At 42.1% G+C, this 25482-nt stretch overlaps 1 protein-coding gene across 2 annotated transcripts in view; it reads right to left on the bottom strand.

The window, feature by feature from the left end:
* Positions 1-407: 407 nt before the first annotated feature.
* Positions 408-25482, bottom strand: part of TNFRSF11A (TNF receptor superfamily member 11a) — a 100840-nt gene continuing 75765 nt past the window's right edge. Inside the window, exons 5-10 of one of the 2 annotated variants that reach the window (XM_040353596.1) lie at positions 23963-24056; positions 18222-18307; positions 17784-17885; positions 13771-13820; positions 6779-7358; positions 408-1229 (exon numbers count right to left, since the gene is read on the bottom strand). In XM_040353596.1, coding sequence (XP_040209530.1) covers positions 835-1229; positions 6779-7358; positions 13771-13820; positions 17784-17885; positions 18222-18307; positions 23963-24056 — 1307 coding nt within the window. In that variant the 3' untranslated portion in view covers positions 408-834. The remainder of the gene's footprint in view (positions 1230-6778; positions 7359-13770; positions 13821-17783; positions 17886-18221; positions 18308-23962; positions 24057-25482) is intronic. The other variant, XM_040353597.1, reaches the window with a different exon arrangement.

Below are 25482 nucleotides of genomic sequence, written 5' to 3'. Positions count from 1 at the left end.
AGCACTGTGCAGATTTATCTTTGTTCCCAATGTCTGATGAAGGGTGGTAGGACCTGTAGTTGCCTGCTCATTGTCATTTATCTAGTAATACCATACTTGCATGCCAACACATTACTGCCATCATTAATGAATCATTCAAGCACATTCCTTTTTTATTTTTAGAAATGCCTAAAAAAAGGTCTGATCAAATTTCTACAATAAAGGGAACTGGAAAATGAAAAATATAATATAAGGGACCTTAGACATCAACATGTTCCTAACTAAGCACTGGAATAATTTTCCCACAGTTAATCTTTCAAGGAAAGCCTGGTGCTGTTTGATGGCTAAGCGGTAATTCCTGCTTTTGCTAAGAACATGTTAATACATGAGGGTCCATAGTAAAGTATTGTAAGTAATATGCACAGAAAATTAATTCCTCTCTTTTGTTGCACTCACAGAACAGTGAGAAGAGCAATGAGCATTAGCAGATAGGAGCAGATCTTCAGTTATCATTTTCATGCTTTCAAGGTTAGGCAACCTGTCACACTGTCAAAACGTTCTCTCCTATTTCGAGAGGAACAACTTTTCAGCAACACATTGTAATGTAATAGTCACTGAATGTAGACGTTTCACCAAACATGGGGACAAATCACAGCAAAATAAATAAGAATAGTATCGAAGAATCCCCAATAAAGGCACTGGAATTGCAGATCATTTACAAGGCTGTCCATGGTTCATTGGTCAGACAGTTCTCTGGCTCTGTAGTTCAAAAAACAGCCTGCACTGAAACATCTATATATGTTCCCTTTTCACAGTTTTATGGTGAGAAAAATGTTCCTTTGTTTTTTTTTTTATTTATATAACTTCTATATGGTAAAATTCCGGCTTTCCTTCCTCTTGTACAGGTATAAAATCTGTATTTTGATAGTACATAGCATCACTAAGGTCCTGACTGGACGTGACCGGACAGTTGGAGTCTCTCAGATTAACCTCAGCTTCTGGACAGTCTGTATCTGGCATTGAGCAGCAGGGAATGTCATTGTAGTTGTACAGTGGTGTGTTTGCCACAAAGCTGTCACAATGGTCCTGCCTTTCTTCTTGCATTGGCTGCTTAATGTTTTCTTCACTTTCGCAAGGTGCGTGAGCGTCCTGGGAGACTCCACTGTAATAGACTACTACCATATCTGTTTTAATGTTCATTACTGGAGCACTTGAAATGACTGTTGTGTTGTTATTTCCAGTCACATTTCCTGGGTTGAAAAAAAAAAAGAAAAAGAAAAAGGCAAATGGCATTGATTATTAATTTATTTGGCCAAAATTTTATTCCAAATTCACATATTATTCAAAATTTCATGTGACCCTAGAGTTGTGATGTATAAATATAATTTCCCACTAATTTAGACAAAAAAAAATCATGTTTTCCTGAAAGTGTAAATGCTGGAGATCAGTCTTTGAGGTTGAATATTCAAGCTTAAACCCCCCCAAAAAAGTACTGTACTTTTTATTTGCACTAACATTTACATTTTTAGGGAAAGCATTCGGGGTGTACTTCCTTCTTCTAACGTCTAAGCAGTACTCAAGGTACTGCCAATATGTACAGTAATTTGTAATGCTACCAGTTTCCAGCTATATTTCTAGTATAATTACCAATTATGCCGCGTACACACGCTCGGAATCTCTGACAACAAATGTTCCATGGGAGCTTTTGGTCGGAAATTACGACCGTGTGTAGGCCCCGTCAGACGTTTTCTGTTCCGACAACAAAAATTTGAGAGCTGGTTCTCAAATTTTCCGACAACAAAATCCGTTCTCGGAAATTACGATCGTGTGTGGACAATTCCAACACACAAAATTCCACACATGCTCTGAAAACTAGCGTTCGTAATGGTGATAGCACACGCTGTAACAAACTGAAAAGCATGAGGCTGAAAAGCGTAAATCGTCTCTCATCAAACTTCTACTAACACGACTGTATTGAACTTCTCTTTTCTAGTGCCATCGTACGTGTTGTACATCACTGCGTTCTTGATGTTTGGAATTTCCGACAGCATTTGTGTGACCGTGTATATGCAAGACAAGTTTGAGCCAACATCCGTCTGAAATGTATCCACGGTTTTGTTGTCAGAATGTCCGATCGTCTATACGCGACATTAGAATTACAGCTGAAACACATGCATAGGCTTATCTCCTGAAATTCATGTGTTAACAATTCCTGTAGAACTCACAATTTCCACTGTGGCAGGACCACTCAGGTGAAAGAAGAGCCCTTAAAGGGGAAGACCACTCTAACACAAAAATCGCTACATCAACAGGCTTCCACCATATAAACCTAACCTATCTAGTCCTGTAAAGAAGAAATCAGTATACATACCTTTTTTTTAAGCCGATCTAGTCTGGTCTCCAGCAGCAGAATCTCTTCAGAGGACACAGCCGACAACAGCTGTGAAATGAATGGGAAGTGACATCACTTGTCGGCTGCCTCCTCTGCACCTGCCTACACAGAGAAGCCGTCACTGACAGCTCAGCATTGGACCGAACCACAGTGGCTTCAGAAAGGGTATATAGAAAATTAAAGAGTTCTGGAGAACAGTAGCTGAAACTATTGAATTAATAATAGGAATGCGGTTAGGAGAAAGCCCGGCTGCATTTCTATTGTTTGACATTCCTATTTCAGCAGAAAAATATAAAAAATCTCTGATGAGACATTTGCTGGTGGCAGCGAGAGCGTGTATCCCTGTCCTATGGAAATGCGAAAGCCCTCCATCAAGAGCTTAATGGTTTATAAGGATTGCAGAAATCCAACAAATGGAGAATCTTACTTTGGCAATGCAGGACCAAGACAGTAGGTACCGGAAGACATGGGATCCCTACATGACATATAGAGAAGAGACGAGAGATGTTGAGTGAAGGAAAGTGGCGGTAGACGGCGGGGGGAGGGAGATCGGGGGCATGGTTGGAGGAGGGGGTTTCCTTTTTTTTTTGGTGGGAAATGGGTGGGAAAAAAACAGAAAGAAGAGTTTGAAATAAGTTGAATGGTAATAGAATGTATATAATCAACAGGATATGTGGAATTGTTAACATGTATGATTATATCTGTTTGAAACGATGAGGAGAAACTTATGAAAAAGAAATAAAGAATTTATAAAAAAAAGAAAGGGTATATATAATGATTTCTTTTTTACAGGGCTAAATAAGTTAGCCTTACTTCGTGGATGCCTGTAGATGTAGCGATATTGGTGTTAGGGTGGACTTCTCCTTTACCACATTAGTTAATTAGATGGATGTATCTTCAGATATTTCACTTTTTTTATAGAGCACTGTAAACATCTTCCCATGCAGATGGCCACAGTGACAGTTCTGAGTTCCATTGGGGCCAATTACACCTGCCATGCAGGGATCTGCAACCTATTTATTGTTTGTAATCATCAGTGCAATTGTCATGTTTTTAAATATTACAATAAACAGCAATACATTACCTCTGTGCTGTTCAATATCTATAGACAAGCTGTTATCCACCAAGATTCCTCCGGACATTACTCGGGGTTCCTTTAGAAATGTCTGACTCTTAGATAAGTAAGCAACCGATGATGCTTTTAGTTGTCGGAAAGTGGGTATTCATCCCACTGCCTGTCATTGAAAAGCTGCCATAGGTGGATAGGTTTTTTCTTCTAATCAGCCAACCAGCTGATCAAAATAAAATTTAAAAAAGACCGATTTCCCCATCCACACATTCAAGGTGCGCTCAGAATACACAATTCAGAGCTGCAGCTGAAAGGCTGCAGCACTGATTGAAGCAAAACTTCCCAATAAGCTGATTCAAGAGCAGTCGGTCTTTAGAGCATCTGCTCTTGAATGGGAACGTTATAGATGGATTGAAATTCTGCCAGTCCCTCCTGAACTGGCTGAATTTCAAACCATCTATGGTCATCTTAAGGATTATGCTTCCCACTGACCATCAATATAATTTTTGTCAATGACCAGGTGTTCCTTACCCCTATAACCACTGATCTAAGAGTGCCCTTCTCCAGTGTAGAAACAACAAACTATATTCCCATTGCGCATGTTCCTGGAGTAGACTAAGAGGTAGGTGGGCACTGCAGAAACTGCCAGCTGGAAACTGGTAACATCACAAATTACTGTACATATTGCCAGTACACCAGGTCAGGTCCTGTGTGGCTCTGAGATGTTGCACTCTTCTGCTCTGATGTGATCACCTTGAATAAATGTCTGGATGTTACTTGAAGATCCCTGGTGTGCTAGCAATATATATATTAACTTCTCCAGTGTAAGGGAGCATTTTACTGGTCACCAATAAAAGAGGGAACTTTGCATGCATCACAGTCTGCATTTCTTTTCTGGACATTACTATTATTTGTTTCTTTTCATATTAATATTGAAAAAAAGATCATGTCTAGAGCAGCCCTGGAGTTTTAAAAACACCAAGAAACCTGCATTCCTTATAGTTTTTATTTGTTTTGATACCCTAATATATGGTTCATGCCAATGCACTCTGTATATACAGTATACTGATTATTAGCAGGGGTTCCTTGAGACTCTAAAGTTATTTCAGGGGTTCTGCCATAATATTAACAAAGCTGAATCCTATGCAACCCTTATAAGCATACATTGTATTTCTCCATATACATTGTTGTCTAATACAGTGGCGTAGCAAAACCAAAGCAGCCGATGCAGCTGCTATTGGACCTAGGGTAGTAGGGGGCCCCATTAGAAAGGCTATTAAAGAAAACAAATTTGTTAAATAGTTTTTCTTTTATTATTTCTACCTTTGAAGTCACACCTATTTTTCACATGACATAGCAAACATTTGTTGTTTACCGTTTTACTTGTTCTTTTCCGAAAACTCCCAAACATTTCCCCTTCTATGTAATGTCAGGGAGGGACTGTGCAGTTATTTTTGCCCTGCTGACAAACCTGATTATCAATTGTAAACTAGATGTGCACTCCATGGGGGAGAATTACTAAAACTGGAACAGTCAGAATCTGGTGCAGCAGTACATGTTAGCCAATCAGCTTCAATTAAGCTTTGACAATAAAATTTGGAAGCTGATTGGTTTCTCTCCAGAACTGGACCAGATTTTGCACGCTCCAGTTTTAGTAAATCTCCCTGTCTGTCCTAACAAAGCATTAAAGATCTCAGGGCTTGGGTTGTACATTGTACATTAATGCAGCTCTGTATCTTGCAATTTATTTATAACAATACAAGTTGTCTATATCTCTGTTCCAAAGAAATAACTAGAAAGGTAAGAATTATATATATTTTTAGATATGCTGTGTGAATGGGATCGCATAATAAATATATGGGGGGTGTTTTTCGAATTTGGCTCCAAAGGTGGAAATACAAGTTAGGTGCCAGTATGGAAAGGCTGAAGTCAGACCCCAGTAAAGACCATAGCCACAGATACCTGGAAGCTTTTGCTTAGCTGTCTAAGTATTGTATATTTGTTGCCCTTTTAACAGCTGCTACAGACTTAAATAAACCCTGTATGCCTAATGCAGTCACAAATTCCAGGCTAAAATTCTATAGAACAGCCGATATAGTTTTATGGTTATTGTTATTTATGCTACTACAACTTTTATCAACAACACTGGTCCCTTTTAGCGTACTGAGTTTAGCGTACTGTTTTCTAGCTACCCTGTTTGGATTTTGGTATACTTTATGTCAAGATCAATGACAGGTATTGCCAGAGTTGACACTACAGGCTGCTACAGAAAGGGATAGCTTATTAAAATGTTACTATGGGGTCCCATGATTGGAAGTTACGCCACAATCTCATGTATTACATATGTAAGATACTATTAAAGTTAGCAGACATTTTATAAAGGTTTATAAAACTTTCTCACATGCCTCCCTTCCACCACCTTCTTTCCGCTACCCTAAAATCCTGCAGACCAGGTGTTTTCACGCTTTATAAAATAGCCTCAAGACCCCTACACTTGGGGCCGCTCAATTCTGTTTGCCTACAGCACAGCCCCCAGTGTGAAGCTCTTTAAAAACAATATTTTTCGAGGTGGAACTGAACCAAGCTAAAAAAATGTTTTTATGGATACAGTGAGGAGGGGTTCAGAGTTTCTGTTGGCTTTTTATTGTCGTCATTAGTTTTCCCTCACTTCCCATCCAGGACACATGATAGAAAATTAAAGCAATTTATTCCAAAGTGAGGAACGTCCCCCTTTTGACATTTGTCACCAGAAAAGTTCACATCTACTCCTTATACAGGGACAATTATCAAGGTTAAGATTTTTCTCTTTGGTTTTTGGTCCAGTGACAACTGTGACATGAACGGTAAATGAGGACAAATCTTCTAAAAAGGCACACTGGGGTTGATTTACCAAAACTGGAAAGTACATAATATGGTGCGTGCAGCTGTGCATGGTAGCCAATCAGATTATAACTTCAGCTTGTTCAATCAAGCTTTAACAAAAAACATGGAAGCTGACCGATGTTCTAACCTTTCCCTACTCTATCCAAAGCAAAGAAAACTTTCTATAATAAGATCTATGTTCTTGAAAAACTGTTAGCAAGAAAAGCTTTTCTGCCTAAATGACATTTTCATGTATTTCCTGACATAATACTGTTGAGATTCACAGATCTAAATCCACTATGTGTTCTATATGCATAAAACAAATCTGTTACAAATATCGTTTTTAATTGCTCTATTTACTGTTTCTCAATAGTGGATGTAATATTCAACTGCCAATAGGTTACATTTGTGTTTAAATCTGCAGGCACCGGTGTGCGTCTATAAAAGCAGTATGGATTCTATCTGCAGTTCCTCACCTGATGGCGTTGGTGGCGTCTCTGGAGACGACATGTTGTCAGTGCTATTTTTACTGCTGCTTCTTGTGTACTGAGCATTGGTGAAGCAGGAACATGGCTCCTTGTCAGTATTTTTCTCTGGCATATGGTAAGATGGTTGTGGGTAAATATGGAACTCATGACGAGAGCTATGTTGACCATAGTTTTTGTCCACTGGATCAGGGATGCAGTATTCCTCCGTCCGATTCCTAGGAGCCTCTTTGGCAGACTGACTACTGTGATGTTCTGGGCATGGTGGAAATGTGACCTCTTCATTGGGAAACAGCAACCTGTCTGAGCTAGTGTCTGAGTAAGCATGGGAAGTTCCCAAAGAGCCACTCTCCAGGTCTGATAAGGACGCTGTGCCAGCAACTATGCTTCCATTCTCAGGCTCAGGTGATCTTCTCTGGTCCATGTATTCATCTTCCATTGGGATCAGTCTACCTCTTAGAGTCTCTGTTTCTTTTACGTTTCCAGAATGGATATTCTCCACTATATTTGTATTTGTTATTATAGTGTAAATAGGTTTAGTCGTTTTTGCTTCCCTGTATTGTGATTTTTTCTAGAATAAATAACAGAAAAATTATGATCACTAGACAGAAGAAGCTCTGTATAGATCCATGTCAGCCAACAAAACATACTGTACATTGTGTTTCACTGCTCCTAGTGCCTACACAAACCAGACAACACTGGGTGGAATTTATAGTACTATATCATGCAGGCTCATCTAAGATATTTATACAATAAATGTTGAAAATGTTAAAGAACTAGCCAGGTTACTAATGCCGCGTACACACGGTCGTTTTTTGTCTTGTAAAAAAATGTTGTTTTTTCGCATGAAAAAAAAAACAAAGTTTTTCAAACTTCATTTTAAAAAACGACGTTGCCTACACACTATAGTTTTTTCAAAATGCTCTAGCAAAGCGTAGTTACGTTCAGCACGTACGGCGCCACTCTGTTCCATTCAAGCTCGCGTCATAACTTGCTTCTGAGCATGCGCGGGTTAAAAAACTTAATTTTAAACGTCGTTTTAGCCTACACACGATCATTTTTTATGACACAAAAAACGACGTTTTGAAAAACGTCATAAAAAATTGAAGCATGTTCGAATTTTTTCTTTGTCGTTTTTCAGAAGACATAAAACAACGTTTTCCCCACACACGGTCATTTTAAATGACGTTTTTAAAAATGTCATTTTTTTTTCATCGCAAAAAACGACTGTGTGTACGCGGCATGACTGTTTTGGGCTACTACTGCAGCTTCCCTTGCAATATCTTGCTTTATATATAAATTTACATATCATCTAATTATATTTAACCCTTCCCACCCAGTCTATTGTCAAATGACGGCTGGGCAGGATATTTGTCATTTCGGGTGGATGTTAATGGTGTTCTCTCAGGCCACACTGCAGCACAATCTGTCACTGGCTGTTCAGTGTACCGGCCAGATGCAGTACCATGTGATCGCTGTGACCAACCACAACAGATCACATGACAATTGTACAGAATGGATGGCTTCCTTTCATGCCATTCACTGTGTACAATTGTGTTGCTAGCTGTGATTGGTCACAGTAATCACATGGTACATACAGAGCCAATCACAGAAAATCCGTACCATGTGATTTGCTCTGGCCAATCACAGCTAATCGCAACAAAACACACTGAATGAATCAATTTAATTCAGTAAAAATGGTTACTTATGCCAGTGTAATTCACTGGAATAAGCAATCATAATGTGTAAAAAAATAATAATCCTGAGCATGTTCCTAGAATAGTACAGTGTTACTGTTATGCTCTGATCACAGTGTTTAAAAAAAAAAAATCATGAAAAAAAAAAAAATGTAACATAAAAGAAAGAAAAAAAATTTAAAATTGGACTGTCTACTTTCAAAAAAGGAATCATTAGGTGTCCTGGCATTTTCGGGCCTTAAGAAATGAGATAGGCCATCAGTACTTCAGGGCTGATCAATTTTCATATATATATATATATATATATATATATATATATATATATATATATATATATACCATATATATACACATATATATACCATCGTTTATGGACTCTATAACAATTTTCGTACTTTTATGTTTATGTAGCAAAAAATAAAAAACCCAGTGGTGACTAAATACCACCAAAAGAAAGCTCTATTTGTGTGAAAAAAAGTTATAAAAATTTCATAAGGGTACAGAGTTGCATGACCATGAAATTGTCATTTAAATTGTGAAAGCGCTGAAAATTAGCCTGGGCAGGAAAGGGAGTAAAAGTGCCCGGTATTTAAGTGGTTAAATATTATTCATACTTTAGAGTTATAACGTGTGCTTAGGGCAGACTGGAAGAAAAACTTTGCCAGCTGACATTTGTATATGTGAAAAAAAATACCAAGCTTGCTGCAGCAGTGAAAAATAATTACAACATAGGCAATAGGTGAGTGAATCTTAAAAAAGTATCAGATGCCATATTGTCTGATCCACGTAATATACATTGAGCAAAATTAGAAAAACGCAACACTTTTGTGTTTGCCCCTATTTATCATGAGCTGAACCTAAAGATTGACGACTTTATATATGTACACAAAAGGCCTAATTCTCTCAAATATTGGTGCGTTTTAACATACAATTTGACATGTCAAAACGGCAGCATTTGCCGGCAATTGCACTGTCCTAATTGGTGCAACGCTGCATTTGCGGCGCTGCACCGATTTCAAAAAGTAGTTTCTGCACAGATGTCCCTGTAATCGCGGCCAAAATTGGGACTGCCAGCAGGAGTGAATTTGTGCAAATTCATCTGAACTTACACGGCTTCACTCCCGCAACCAAGTGTAAACATGTGCTAAATCTGTGTTAGTGAGCACTTCTCCTTTGCCAAGATAATACATCCACCTCACAGGTGTGGCATATCAAGATGCTGATTGGACAGCATGATTATTGCACAGGTGTGTCTTAGGCTGTCCACAATAAAAAGCTACTTTAAAATGTGTAGTTTTACTGTATTGGGGGTCGGGGGTCCAAAAAACAGTCAGTATCTGGTGTGACCACCATTTGCCTCAAGCAATGCTGCAAATCTCCTTTGCATAGAGTTGATCAGGTTGTTGATTGTGGCCTGTGGAATGTTGGTCCATTCCTCTTCAATAGCTGTGCAAAGTTGCAGCATATGGTCAGGGACTGGAACACGCTGTCATATACGTTGACCCAGAGCATCCCAAACATACTCAATGGGTGACATGTCTGATGAGTATGCTGACCATGCAAGAACTGGGATTCTTTCAGCTTCCAGGAATTGTGTACAGATCCTTGCAACATGTGGCTGTGCATTATCATGCTGCAACATGAGGTGATGATCGTGGATGAATGGCACAACAATGGGCCTCAGGATTTCATCACAGTATCTCTGTGCATTCAAAATGCCATCAATAAAATGCACCTGTGTTCGTTGTCCATAGCATACGTCTGCACATACCATAACCCCACTGCCACCATGGACCACTCAATCCACAACGTTGACATCAGCAAACCGCTCACCCACACAATGCCATACACGCTGTCTGCTACCTGCCCTGTGTAGTAAAAAACTGATTCATCCATGAAGAAAACACCTCTCCAAAAGTGCCAGACGCCATTGAATGTGAGCATTTGCCCACTCAAGTTGGTTACGATGAAGAACTGCAGTCAGATCGAGACAGTGATGCCAACCGTACGTAAATTTACGGACAGCCCATAAATTTAACCCCTTTTCGGGCAGTCGACTGTGGGCAACGGGTGCCCGTAAAAAAGATGCCCGCGAGCCGACCATACAACTGCGCATGCGCCATCCTGAAGCCGGCGGGCTTGCGAAAGCTCGTATGCGTTCGGTTGGGCGGCGCATGCGCAGTAACGTAATGGCACCGCTTGGCGTAATTTTTTAATAGATCGGGACTACTCGGCAGTCGGGACACTATGCGGGCAAATGACATCACGTTCGGGGGCTTACTTACACCTGTTGGTTCACATAGCAGTTCACCTAGCTGCTCATCTGCTCCTCTCCTTCCCACGGCTGCTCCACCGACCACCACTGGTGCTCCAGCCCAACAGTCTGCTCTATGAGCTCTGCTCTCCCGGTTGTCTCTTCCTCCGCCGCCGGTAGATCCCGGGGACTGCTCAGGCTTATGTGTCCCGCACTCTCCGGCGGCCTCCCCGGGTGTGGCGGCGTGTGCTGAGCAGCCTGAGCGCCTGTCATTAACTCCGGCGTATAACCGAATGTCCCATCGTGTCGGCCCCCCCTTCCTCGGCGGTAGGCTTCCCACTTCCCCAGGCTCCGGGGAAGTGGGTGAGTGAGGAGGAGATGGACATGGGGGTTGGGTTTTGCAGTAAGGATCATAATGAGGAGGATAAAGATGATAGTATAGAGGTGGCAATGGGGGTGAGGAGGAGGATGGATATTCTGGGGTGAGGATGGAGTTGATAGTATAGAGGTGACAATGGGGTTGAGGAGGATGATGGAGATTCTGGGGTGAGGATGGGTATGAGTAGGGGGGGATGACTGTGCACCTGTGGTGCACCGTGCTGTCAGACAGGCAGCAGTTTTCTCATAAAAATGGCAGTGGTGAGATTGTACAAAATCATTGTATGCAATCTCTGTCTGTTGTCTCTCTGATTTCTCCTGTACCATGTCCGCACAACCATCTCCTGTACCATGTCCGCACAACCATCTCCTGTATCCTGTCCGCACAACCATCTCCTGTACCATGTCCGCACAACCATCTCCTGTACCATGTCCGCACAACCATCTCCTGTACCATGTCCGCACAACCATCTCCTGTACCATGTTCGCATAACCATCTCCTGTATCCTGTCCGCATAACCATCTCCTGTATCCTGTCCGCATAACCATCTCCTGTATCCTGTCCGCATAACCATCTCCTGTATCCTGTCCGCACAACCATCTCCTGTACCATGTCCGCACAACCATCTCCTGTATCCTGTCCGCACAACCATCTCCTGTACCATGTCCGCATAACCATCTCCTGTACCATGTCCGCACAACCATCTCCTGTACCATGTCCGCATAACCATCTCCTGTATCCTGTCAGCACAACCATCTCCTGTACCATGTCCGCACAACCATCTCCTGTACCATGTCCGCATAACCATCTCCTGTACCATGTCCGCATAACCATCTCCTGTACCATGTCCGCATAACCATCTCCTGTACCATGTCCGCATAACCATCTCCTTTACCATGTCCGCATAACCATCTCCTGTACCATGTCCGCATAACCATCTCCTGTACCATGTCCACATAACCATCTCCTGTACCATGTCTGCATAACCATCTCCTGTACCATGTCTGCATAACCATCTCCTGTACCATGTCCGCATAACCATCTCCTGTATCCTGTCCGCATAATCATCTCCTGTACCATGTGCGCATAACCATCTCCTGTACCATGTCCGCATAACCATCTCCTGTATCCTGACCATCTCTTGTAGTATGTCTGCAGTCTCTGACCATCTCTTGTAGTATGTCTGCAGTCTCTGACCATCTCTTGTAGTATGTCTGCAGTCTCTGACCATCTCTTGTAGTATGTCTGCAGTCTCTGACCATCTCTTGTAGTATGTCTGCTGTCTCTGACCATCTCTTGTAGTATGTCTGCTGTCTCTGACCATCTCTTGTAGTATGTCTGCAGTCTCTGACTATCTCTTGTAGTATGTCAGAGTCTGCAGGATTTCCTCTTATATTTCAAGGGAGAACTCTGCGGACCCTGATGTAAGTTGGAACTCTGCTGTAAATGGGTGTGCAGAGCCTCTCCTTGCATCAGAGTTCCCCCTTAGATCGTGATCTGTGGCATCCTCCTTTACATCAAGCTTCGCAGAGTTCCCCCTTGTACTGTAATAGGGAACGCTGTGCTGGCTGTGTTATATTAACCTGACCTTCATGTAAATAGAGAAATTCGTTTTTTGACTTCTGTTTAACTTAAACACATTGCTACTAGCACTAGCAACATGTTTATAGTTTAAATACTAAAAGTTGCACAGTTTAGCACTGAAAACAGACATTTTAGGTGCTTTTTTGAAGTGCCAGTAAAAAATTGGTGTCGTTCGTAATTTTTAGGCATCTTGCCAGTAAATTTCACTTGAGGGGGTTGGCAACACTGGGTCGAGACCCCGAAGAGGATGACGAGTATGCAAATGAGCTTCTCTGAGAATGTTTCTGACAGTTTGTGCAGAAATTCATTGGTTATGCAAACCGATTGTTGAGGCAGCTGTTTGGGTGACTGGTCTCAGACGATCTTGGAGGTGAAGATGTTGTATGTGGAGGTCCTGGGCTGGTGTGGTTACTCGTGGTCTGCGGTTGTGAGGCCAGTTGTATGTACTGCCAAATTCTCTGAAACACCTTTGGAAAGGCTTATGGTAGGGAAATGAACATTCAATTCAAGAGCAACAGCTCTGGTGGATATTCCTGCAGTCAGCATGCCAATTGCACTCTCCCTCAAAACTTGTGACATCTGTGGCATTGTGCTGTGCTGTGTGATAAAACTGCACATTTTAGAGTGGCCTTTTATTGTGGGCACACCTGTGCAATAATCATGCTGTCTAATCAGCATCTTGATATGCCACACATGTGAGGTGGATGGATTATCTCGGCAAAGGAGAAGTGCTCACCAACACAGATTTGTGAACAATATTTGAGAGAAATAGGCCTTTTGTGTACATAGAAAAAGTCATAAATCTTTAAGTTCAGCTCATGATAAATGCGGGCAAACACAAAAGTGTTGTGTTTATAATTTTTCTCAGTGTATTTAGGAGTTTGGGAAGAGGTGCTTTCGGCTTTAATAGTAAGTTATTTATGTATAAGTAAAAATAAAATGAAGGATTTGGTTTTCATTATCCAGTACTACAATTGATATTTACTAGTTTATAGGCTTATCCTGATTTATCTATGTTACTAATAAATTGGAAGGAGAAAAATGATTGGAAAATTTATAAAATCCTTACCTTTGAACCACTTAAATTGTCACAAGTTTCTCGCATCCAATCTTGAGGTGCTATAACAGACAAAGGATTATATGATTACTGGTTTCTACAAAGTATCGAATTCTATATTATTGCACTCCAAACCCTACAGAACGTTAAGTTAACCAACCAACTTTGTTTTTTAAACTCAATAGTGACTTAAATTACACAAGATTGTGCATATTACCATTCTAAAAAACAGCCGCCACCAAAAGTTTTGAGAATGACACATATTACATTTCACAAAATCTGCTGCATCAGTGTTTTTAGATCTTTTAGTCAGATGTTACTATGGTTTACTGAAGTATAACTACAAGCATTTCATAAGTGTCAAAGGCTTTTATTCAGCCAATATTTGCAGTGTTGGCCCTTCTTTTTCAAGATCTCTGCAATTCACCCTGGCATGCTGTCAATCAACTTCTGGGCCACATCCTGACTAATGGCAGCCCATTCTTGCATAATCAATGCTGGGAGTTTGTCATAATTTGTGGGTTTTATTTTTGTTCAACTGCCTTTTGAGGATTGACCACAAGTTCCTGATGGAATTAAGATCTGGAGAGTTTCCTGGCCATGGACCCAAAATGTTGATATTTTGTTCCCCATGCCCCTTATGTCGTGTACACACAATCGGTATTTCCGACAACAAATGTTCGATGTGAGCTTTTGGACGGATATTCCGACCGTGTGTATGCTCCATCAGACATTTGCTGTCTGAGTTTTCGACAACAAATGTTTGAGAGCTGGTTCTCAATTTTTCCGACAACAAAAGTTCTTGTCGTCTGTATGCAATTCCGACGCACAAAAATCCTACGTATGCTCGGAATCAATTCAACACATTGCTCAGAATCATTGAACTTAATTTTTCACTTTCAGTTCACGGCCAGAGGAGATGCCAGTGTCATTTTCAGCAACCCCACCCCCCCCTCGTTCTCAATTCATGGCAGCGCTCCCCCGTTCTCAATTTTGCGGCAACCCCCCCCCCCCCGGGTTCTCAGTTCACGGCCAGGCACCAGGCACCCCCCCCACCCCCCCAGGTTCTCAATTCACCTAGCCAGGTAGTATTGAGTTTTTGGACAGTGGCTGCGTTAGCGCTAAATCGCTGTTTAAGCTGCGCTTTTCGGCCACTAGCTGGGTGTACCCCAAAAAGGGGTTAAAATCTTCTGTTTTGCAGTACTTTCAAAACGCTTTGAGGCACTTTAAAGGGCTGCCCATTCATTCCAATGAGCAGGGCGTTTTGGGAGTGCTGTATACAGTGCTCTCAAACTGCCCAAGAGATGCTGCTTGCAGAACTTTTCTTAACGTCCTGCAAGCGCACCGCCCCAGTGTGAAAAGTCGCAATGGAATGAATGGGAGGCGGTTTTCTGGTGCTTAGCAGAGGCTATTTCTAGCGTTAAAGTGCCTGAAAACCGCCCCAGTGTGAAAGGGGATGTAAGGGGAGGCTGTGCGCTGCTGGGTACAGACTCCAGCTCTGAGAAAAGTTTACTGGCACTGATGTGTTATTACAATTCGCCCCTCTCTACAGTCCACAGGGAGAGGGGAAGAGGGATTCCTATTGGCTGCAGCTGCACTCCTGATAGCAATACATGAGTGATTGTGTAATGACAGTTTTAAATACCGTACACACTGTACAGAATCGCATGTCACTGTACAGCAGTGTAGCACATCGCACTGCTGTGACAGTGACATGACTGAAGTGTCACTTTTGGCCACTTCAAATAAGGTTTCTACAAAAAAAAAGGGAGCTGTGTGATGCGCTGAATTTTGCACCGCACCATCCCCTACCGCAGGTCCTTCGTTTACTTTATTGTGATATTAAAGGATTATAGGTGCACATTAAAGTTAACCTGTAAGTCATTTTATTCAATTTAATGTGGAAGTCCTGTCTCAGAGAAGTCACAAGATTTTTCTAGATTTTAAAAGCTAGCAATACATAATACACATTTTCTTGTATAATTCTCCTTTAATTCCGGCCATTGATGGTTCAAATCTTGGCCGGTTCAGCAGGAAACAGCCGAGATTCAAACCATCTATGGGCAGGCTGATTATACCCAAGTCGATCCATCGAGCCACTTGGATAAAACCAGCATTTCGGATTTTTACATGCAATTATTGCTATAGCCACCAGCAATTATCATTGTGTTCTGGCAGAAAAGGCTCCCCGCGCCATGCCGGGAAAACACAACACAGTCAGTGTTAATGGGGAAATCAATTGATTTTCTTTCCTGCAATCCATGGTTACAATAAAGAAAATCACACCATCTAGAGCAGGCTTTAGATTTACAAAAAACATATAATATGAGGTGAAACCTAAATGGTAAAAAAACAAATCACTTGTGAGCTTAACTACCGTATTTATCGGTATATAACACGCACAGGCGTATAACACGCACCCTAACTTTAAGAGGGAAGTTTCAGGAAAAAACTTTCCACAGCTCCCTGCGTATAACACACAGGCACAGTTTACCCTCTATTTTCAGGGTAAAAAAGTGAGTGTTATACACCAATAAATACAGTAATAATTTTTTTGTATAATTCACCTTCAAGGGGGGCCACAGGGGTGTATGCTTTGCCTACATCGTTTTGCTAATAGGTGTCCCTTATTCCCACCAAAGGTTGGAAGGTATTCTTAAGTAGTGTGCTGTAGAAGCTCTCACATGATACTTGAAGGACTGGGCATGTGGCTTGGCATTTGAAGGGGGCATGGCCTAATAACAACTAAGGCTGTATGTAAATCCTGGGCGTAGGATCAAAGGTGTTCCAAATGTACACAGGGATCAGTTTGAAGACAACAAAACAGTAAGTGGTGTGAAATCTCCCCAACAGTGATACAGACAGCTAGGGCCAAATTTACCATTTGGCATGAAGGCATGTGCCTAGAGGTGACAGTGGCAAAAAGGCTGCTTTAATTTTATATTTATAGGCCACACATTTTTTTTCATGCTGTAAGCTAATTCACATATTGTTACAATTTCTAAGCAAGGTTTGGACCATTAAAACATTGGATGAATTTCTGTTTTAAAGTATAACTAAAGTAGGGTGACCAGACATCCCCGGTTTCCAGGGACAGTTCCTGGATTGAGGACACTGTCCCTGGACCAAGTCTGTCCCCAGATTGGATCTGAACAGGGGCTGGGGCAAATTCAATGACAGTAGTGCAGAATGAAAAAAAATATATTCTGAATTACACACCCTGCTCCGCCGCTCCTACTGGCTTTAGGGGGGGGGGGGGGGTGTGTGTATTTTTTTCCATTATCTGAAGATCATGTGCTGGTCAGAGTGGAGGGAATATTTCTTCAGTTTGGGGTTCATGCCCATTCAGCTCCGCTCGCATTTGTTCTTCTGCCTTGGCTCAAGTCCCCGCCAGCTGCCTGCCTGTTTATCTCCTTGCCTTCCCTGGCAGAGTGATCTTCCTCCACTCCCCACCCAGTAGTAACAGGGGCCCGAAGAGTAAGACTTGACAGGCGGTAAGACTGGCGGCGGCAGCGACGGGCAGAGATCCTTTGATTCCCGCCATTACTAGTATAAAAAAAAATATGCCCCTGGATTTCATTTAAAAAATCTGGTCACCTTAAACTAAAGACAAAACTTGTTTTTTCGTTTTGGACAGAGGGGAGAGGGATTAGAACCAATGGTGGATTCCTATCGCCGTCTATGCCTCCATTATGGAGGTTAACCCTCTCTATTTGTCCCATTTAACATTATCATTGAAAGTTAAAAGTAAAAGAAATTCCCAAATCTTGGGCTGTTGCCAGAAAAGTAAGATGGCAAATCTTCCAATGGGGACACTAGTTCCTCTCACTTCCTGTTTTGGCTATGGGACAGGCAGTGAAGGTGAATCTCCCCAATGGGACACAGTTGAAAAAAAGAAAAAAAAACTGACAGGGGTTATAACCTTCCCTTACTCTATCCATTTTGCCTATAGATCAACTTAAGCTCACCATGGTAAATCCTGATATATAGCTGACCTTTTAACTTGCTAAAGAAAGCATACATACCTTTCAGGGTACTGTATTTCTTCATACAACACAAAATACAGATGAATAAAAGCACAGCCAGTGCTACAATGAGAACAGAGATAATGATAATCATCTTTGTCACTGTAAAATAAGGAGAAACAAAGGTGTTTATTATAAAAAATAGACTTGATTATGTTTTTCTATAATATATAATCTATAATTTCTATAATAAAAGTAGAACCTCCATGAATGTGTTCCATTTATATGTGTTTCTATACATACAGTATCTGTGAAGGGGGTAACATAAAAGTCTACAACATATTTGTAATAGAAATATATGGGAATGCAGAGCTCATCATTATAGAACTTTTTATGATGGAAGGATGATACTTAACACTTCAAAAAACCGCACAATCTCACAATTGTAAATCAATGACATGCATGCATTGTAAATTTTCTTGTCAATATGTGACACACCCTTACGAGTATTTTTGAGATGATCACAAACAGCATCCGATATATTGGTGCCAGGTTCAATCTCTTGAAGTCCGAACTCGGAACAGCTGTGAAATTACAAAAAACAGGCTTTACTATAAAGATTGCTATTAATATCATTCTTGGCATACAATAGCATAGTTAATTTTGAGAATTCATTCTGGACAACACCTTCTTTAGAATGGAGGAGTATCTCTAATTGGTTTTGATTACTGTCTGTGCCTTCATTGGGGAGATTTCTCACCACTTCCTGATCAAGTGAAATAACAGGAAGTGAAAGAAAATCTTCTTAATATAGTCACAGGCAGCAGTAAAAACTTCACGGATGGTCTAACTCGATAACCGCAGGCAGGTGATGGGGAGATCACGAACACGTCCTTGCTTTGCAGTCCTTGTCCTCAGCCTCCGCCGCTCTCATCCTCACAGCCGAAAAATGGGAGGCAGAACAGTTCTGGATGGAAGGGGGGAGCTGCCCCAGTTAACTATTCAATTTAACAAGCAGGGGATTGGTCCCCCGAGCAGGGGGGCGGTCCTAGCAAGCAATCACCAGCTTGTTAATATGATTAGTTAACTCTGGCAGCTCCCACTTCCGCCTTTCATACAGAACTGTGCTGCCTGCTGATCTCTGCACTGCTGAACATCTGTGTATGGTAGGAGAGCGAAGCTTGGAGCTAGGACACTGCTGTGTGCCTGGGAGGGGGGCAGAGGACAGTATGAAGTAGACAGAGGACTCAACTATGGGGGGGGGGGGGCAGAGGACAGTATTGTGAGTGAGGCGGACAGAAGACACTGCTCATCGGGGGGCACAGGACACTACTGGAGGCAGGGAAAACTACAATGGGGGGGGGGGGGGGTGAAGGGCAGTGTTGATTTTAATCGACTAAATTAATACTATTTTAGTCAAATAAAATACGACTAAAACTAAAACAATTGAGATGACTAAAATACGATTTAAACGCCATTTTAGTCAAAAGATTAAAATTGGACTAAAACTAAAATGCCATTTTAGTCAAAAGACTGATGCCGCGTACACACGATAATTTTATGGGTTGTAAAAAATTTAGTTTTTTTAAAATGTCATTTAAAACGATCGTGTGTGGGCTTCAGAGCATTTTTCGGGTTCTGAAAAACGACAAAAAAAAAAATTTCGAGCATGCTCTATTTTTTAACAAGGTTTTAAACTATGTCGTTTTTCGGGTTTTAAAAAATTATCGTGTGTGGGCTTTAATGACGTAAAGCCCGCGCATACTCAGAAGCAAGTTATGAGAAATGTTAACTAATGCATTACAATTTAATTACACCCATTCAATTCTAGAAGACTAAAATTTACTGGAGATTTTGGTCGTCTTAAACGTAGGACATTTTAGTCGACTAAAATGCCATTTTAGCCCGAAGATTAAGATTACTCTCTGCTCAGCCCCCCACTCAGCCCAGTACAGCCCCTCCTGCCCCAACCTGCTTAACTGCGCACATGCATACAAGGTGGGGGCAGGCAGGCCACACTGTAAGCTGGCGGGTAAAAGCGGTGGGCTTGTCTGTGAATCTTCTTTTACATACAAGCCTAGTCTCTTGGGGCCAGATTCTCGTATACTAGCGTAAAACTATGCAGGCGTAACGTATCTCGTTTATACTACGCGGTAGTGCTTGATTCACAAAGCACTTGCCTGTAAAGTTGCGGCGGTGTAGCGTAAATCCTCCGGCGCAAGCCCGCCTAATTCAAATGATCCAGGTAGGGGGCGTGGATCATTTAAATTAGGCGCGTTCCCGCGCTGATCGTACTGCGCATGCGCCGTCCCTAAAATTTCCCGACATGCATTGCGCTAAATGACGTCGCAAGGACGTCATTGGTTTCGACGTTAACGTAAATGGCGTCCAGCGCCATTCAAGGACGACTTACGCAAACGACGTACATTTTTAAATTTCGACGCGGGAACGACGGCCATACTTAACATTGGTTGCCCCTTATATAGCAGGGGCAACTTTATGCGTCGCAAATGCTATGGAAATTCACTGCGTTGACCGCGCGTACGTTCGGGAATCTCGCGTAAATAGCTAATTTGCATAGACGACGGGGAAAACGACGTCGGCGACACCTAGCGGCGGAAAAAAAATTGCATCTAAGATCTGACAGCGTAAGAGCCTTACGCCTGTCAGATCTAATGGATATCTATGCGTAACTGATTCTAAGAATCAGTCGCATAGATACGCCGGGCCAGATTAGGACTTACGACGGCGCAAATGGCGTTGCTCCGTCGTAAGCCTTTTGAGAATCTGGCCCTCGGTGTGCAGCGGAAGCGGCAGGTAGTTGTGGGGGGGGAGCAGATCAACTTTTGCATCGGAGCGCACAAGCTTCAAGTTACTCCTCTACTGTGAACCTGTGCTAGTGCAAAGCAACAAGTTCACCTAACTGCCACCACCCTCCCCAGAAGCATATACTTACCTTTCTTTTCCTCCCATGCTGTTCCATTTGGCTGTCAGGAGCAAACAAAGGAAGCTCAGCATAAGCTCTAAACGGCATAAGGCCAGTCACCAAGCAGTGATGCTATCACATGGAGGAAGGGGAGTGAGTCGCATGCCCCTAATACTTGGAAGTAACAGATACTTCTCTTCAATCATGGCAGATGTATTTGCCGGGGAGGGTAGCTAGCTATTAGGTGAACCAGTTACTTTTCCCTGCCTTGGACACAGGTTTACTTTTAGCAGTCTGAATATTCAGTCTGAAAATATTTTAATTATGCAAGCATACTTATGAAATATTTATTTTGGCCCTTGTGAGCTTGACACTTTGGTGGAGTGTCAGTGACCAGAGCTCACCTTTTTGATTACCTGACCTCACATACTCTCTGGGACATGTTGACTTTTAGCAGTCTAAATGTTCTGTTTGAAATTATTTTAATTATGCAAGCATACTTCTGAAATATTTATTTTGGCCCTTTATATAGTCTTATTTGTGTGAGCTTGCCACTTTGGTGGAATGTCAGTGATCAGAGGTCACCTCTTGACCGTCTGATCTCACATTGTCTTGGGTGAGAATAACACTGTCATATAAAAGAACTCCATGGTAGGAAATGTTCTCTCAAATTTTTAAAGTCCTTGTTCACACCACACAGTGTGCATTATAGTGTGCGTGCTGCTATGCATTGTGAATGCGCTGCCATGCACTGCTTTGTTTTTTTTTTTTTGTGCGTGTACTCGAGAGAGGAGCCGGACTGCAGGAGTTGGGAGTAGGCAGGCCTCCCCCAGAGGCAATCTGCCACCTTTCTCCATGCCCCGGGTGGCAATGGCAGGTGTGTGAGGGGGTCCTCCCACACAGCCCGCCCTACCTGCTCCGCTTTGAAGCCCAACGGGGCAGAGGGACTCCCTATAAGGGAGTGAGAGGATTAGCCCGCTCCACCAGCCCCGTTAGTCCTTCGCCTCTCTTTTTTTTAGAGACCGCGTGGTCAAAGTGCGTGCATGTTAACCCAATTTCGAGTGCGTGTAAGTGTGGTGGTTTTTGTGGGAGGGGGGTGGGCGTACTAAGCGCAGGCTTACCTCGCATAGCACACCCACCGGGAGCCGGGCTGAGACCACCAAACTCAATTCACATGCAGCCGAGACCGGGATCCGAACCCCTAGCTGCAGAGGTGAATGGCTTGTCAGCGCAGTGCCAATCGCGTTGAGCCACCGCAGCTCCTCACTGCTTTGTTATAAATTGCAGTGCTAGTAGGCCCCGTACTCACGACCAAACATGTCTGCTGAAACTGGTCTGCAGACCAGTTTCAGCAGACATGTTTGGCCGTGTGTAGGCCCGAGCGGACCATTTTCGGGCGGATCGGACAGGTTTCCAGCGGACAACTGTTTCCTGGACTTGCTTTAAAACAGTCCGCTGGAAACCTGTCCCCCCGACATGTACGGTCGTCTGTACAGACCTACCGTACATGTCCGGCCGCCCGCCATCCCTCGCATGCGTCGAATGACTTCGACGCATGCGTGGAAGCATTTTAAAGGCAGGCCGCCCACGTCGCCGCGTCATTGTCGCGGCAACACCGCGTCATCGACGCGGCGGCACCGCGGACACGCCCCGCGTATTGTTTACGCGCGGACCTCTGTTCGATGGTGTGTACAGCCATCGAACAGAAGTCCCCGGGCAGACATGTCCGATGAAAACGGTCCGCGGACCGGTTTCATCGGACATGTCTGCTCGTGAGTACTCGGCCGTAGTTGTAGTGCTCGTTTTATTTTTCATTCCATACTTCTGTGTTAATCTATGCTTTGGATTCCAGTGTGTTTCAGCACATCAAAACATGCTGTGCAAAAAAAAATTTCATTGCACACCAATGAAGCCTTATGCCTTCTTATGGCTTCTTTTGCCGCGTACACACGATCGAAAATTCCGACAAGAAAACTGTGGATTTTTTTCTGACTGAATTTTGGCTCAAACTTGAGTTGCATACACACGGTCACACAAAATTCCGACTGTTAAGAATGTGATGACGTACAACACTACGACGAGCCAAGAAAAATGAAGTTCAATGATTCCGAGCATGCATGTTTTTTCGCGCGTCGGAATTGCATACAGACGATCGGAATTTCCAATAACTTTTCCTGTCGAAAAATTTGAGAACCAGCTCTCAAATTTTTGTTGTCGAAAAATTCTGACAAAAAGAAAAAGTTAGATGGAGCGTACACACGACCAAAAGCTCACATTGAACTTTTCTTGTCAGAAATTCCGACCGTGTGTATGCGGCAAAAGAAGCCATAGGACATAAGGCAAATTTTCTTTATTCTTGCATTGAGCAATGCTGCCCAGCGCAGTTCAACAGGACTGGTAAGAACATACCCAAAGATTTTTCCCTTTTTCATTTTCAAAAATGTTATTGAAAATTAAAGCCAACCCAAACCTGGCATAAGCCATTATTTTAAATTGAGAGAGGTTCTAAGAAGGAGCAATACTCCCACTTTTGCTGCATTTACACTGTTCTTTCTTCAAAAATGTTTTTGCAAATCTAATTTTTACTTCATCAGTAATTTTTTTCAGTAGAACACTTCAACACTACAACTTTCCTTGACATTCCAATATATTTAAGTAAGAGTTTGTGGCCAAAAGAAAACAATCATGTTGCCAAACTTTAGAAAAAAGCCAATGCTCTTGTGGCACTTGGTTACATATAACTATAGCAAGTGTATGGCTTTAAATTTAGCTGGGTAATACATGTAGTATCTAGTGCAGGGTTTCTCAACCAGGGTTTCATGGAACACTAGGGTTCCTCCAGAGGCTACTAGGGGCTCCTTAAGGAATGGACTATGTTTGACTCTCAGATAAGTTCCCGCTGACCCCATTAATCTTTTCAGCAATCTGTAGGGAAGTTACTCTTTCCAATGACCAAAAGTGTAAGTACTTCCCACTGACCATCACACCAATGTATCATGACTTGTAGAAATGTTAATTTTTAGCTGGGCTTCTATTAGACTGGAAAGTTATTACAAGGTTTCCTCTGTGTTGAAAAGATTGAAAACAGAATGATCTAGCTGAACAGGTGGCACTCAGAAAATGCGAAGGTGGTAAAATGGTGCTAGACAACTGAGACAAGTTTATCAAACACTGACAGCCACACAATCAAGAACAGACTAACCGCCAAATTACCATCTTGACTGATACAGACAAAAAGTTGGACACAAAAGCATCTTGATTTATTTTTATCCTTAAAGCCTTTCAGATCTTTTATATTTAATGAATGACTTACTTTGTCCATGGATGGCATTGCTCTGTTGTTGAGGAAGTGTTGGAAAAATATCCCTCTTGGCATTGTATGCATACAGTATTTTTATTCCGCTGAACTGTGGGAAAAAAATAAACAGTCTGTCAAATACAGATTTGGAAGACTGAATATGTGCACCAAAGGAAAACCATCTACTTTATAGCAGGCACAAATAAGATTGTGGGCCAAATTGAATGAAATTAATCTTCAGGGGTCAATATTATGTCTGTTTTAGTACTTAATATTCTAATAATAATTGCAATTATATAATCTTATTCTAGGTAAAGAGAACTTCAAAACATTTTCTGGGGCATTAGGCTGCAAAATGACTTAAGGAAGTGTCGCTTTTATGAACGCGGTAGTGAACATTACTTGGACACTTATAGCTACAGGTAAGCTTATAATAAAGCTTTCCTGTAGGTACAAGGAAACATCCACCATTTAGGAGATATTCACTGTGTCTGCAGCTGGTGACAACACCGACGCACACACTCTAAAAAGTCAGCATCCCTTCAGAGCTCTGTGCTGCCGTCGTGATTCATGTCCGCATGCACGGGAGTGATGTCATCACAGCTCTGCCATTCAAGTGGCCAAAGCCCGCGAACCCGGAAGGTTGGAGGGCTTGCTTTTAAGGTAAGTGTTTCATAATGTGCTAGTAGGCCATCCATAGATTATGCAATTTTCTTTCCTTCCATCAGCAGTGCAAAGAAAGAAAATTGCTCAACTCTCCCATCAACACAGTCCGTGTTGATGGCGGAATGCTATCTGCAATGCTATTGTGTTCTGCCAGAGGTGGGGCATGGGAAGCCTTCCTGGCCAGCAGAACACAATGATTATTGCTAGGCGTTAGTGGCTATAGCTTCCAGCAGTAATCACACATAAAAAATCCTGAAAGTCTACAATTTTGAAATTCAATATATACCATCTTTAAAAAAAAGTAAAAAAAATACAGGCTGGTTGATGCACCCAAATTGATCAATGGATCAACGTAGGTACAACCTGCCTGCTAGGCATGGTCCCGATGTTCGAGTCGAACGTAAGTTTTTATTGTTTCAATTTAAGCATCATTAAAAATCACTGCTCCTTTAATAATGATTCTTTTAAAAAAGTTTTTTTGCATTGGTACATGTCCTCTAGGGCAGTACCCAGGTCCCTATACACATTTTAAGGCAATTACTTGCATATAAGCCTTTAAAATTAGGACTTTTGATTTTTCATGGTCGTGTCCCATAGACTTTAATAGGGTTTGCATGTTCACTAGAACTTTTTGCCAGTTCGAGATGTTCTGATGCGAACCGAACCGGGAGGTGTTTGGCCCATCCCTACTGCCTGCCTATAGATGGATCAAAACTAGGACTGTCCCCGCTGAACTGGTTGAGATTTGTTCCATCTATGGCCAGCTTAAGTTAAAGATTTTGCAGACACTAAGGGCCAGATTCACGTAGGTGAGCGGCGGCGTAACGTATCGTAGATACGTTACACCGCCGCAAGTTTTCATCGCAAGT

Source organism: Rana temporaria, chromosome 5, assembly GCF_905171775.1.
Source record: "Rana temporaria chromosome 5, aRanTem1.1, whole genome shotgun sequence".
NCBI lineage: Eukaryota > Metazoa > Chordata > Amphibia > Anura > Ranidae > Rana > Rana temporaria.
Note: the sequence above shows the minus strand (reverse complement) of the source record. Positions and strands in the feature narration are given on the sequence as shown.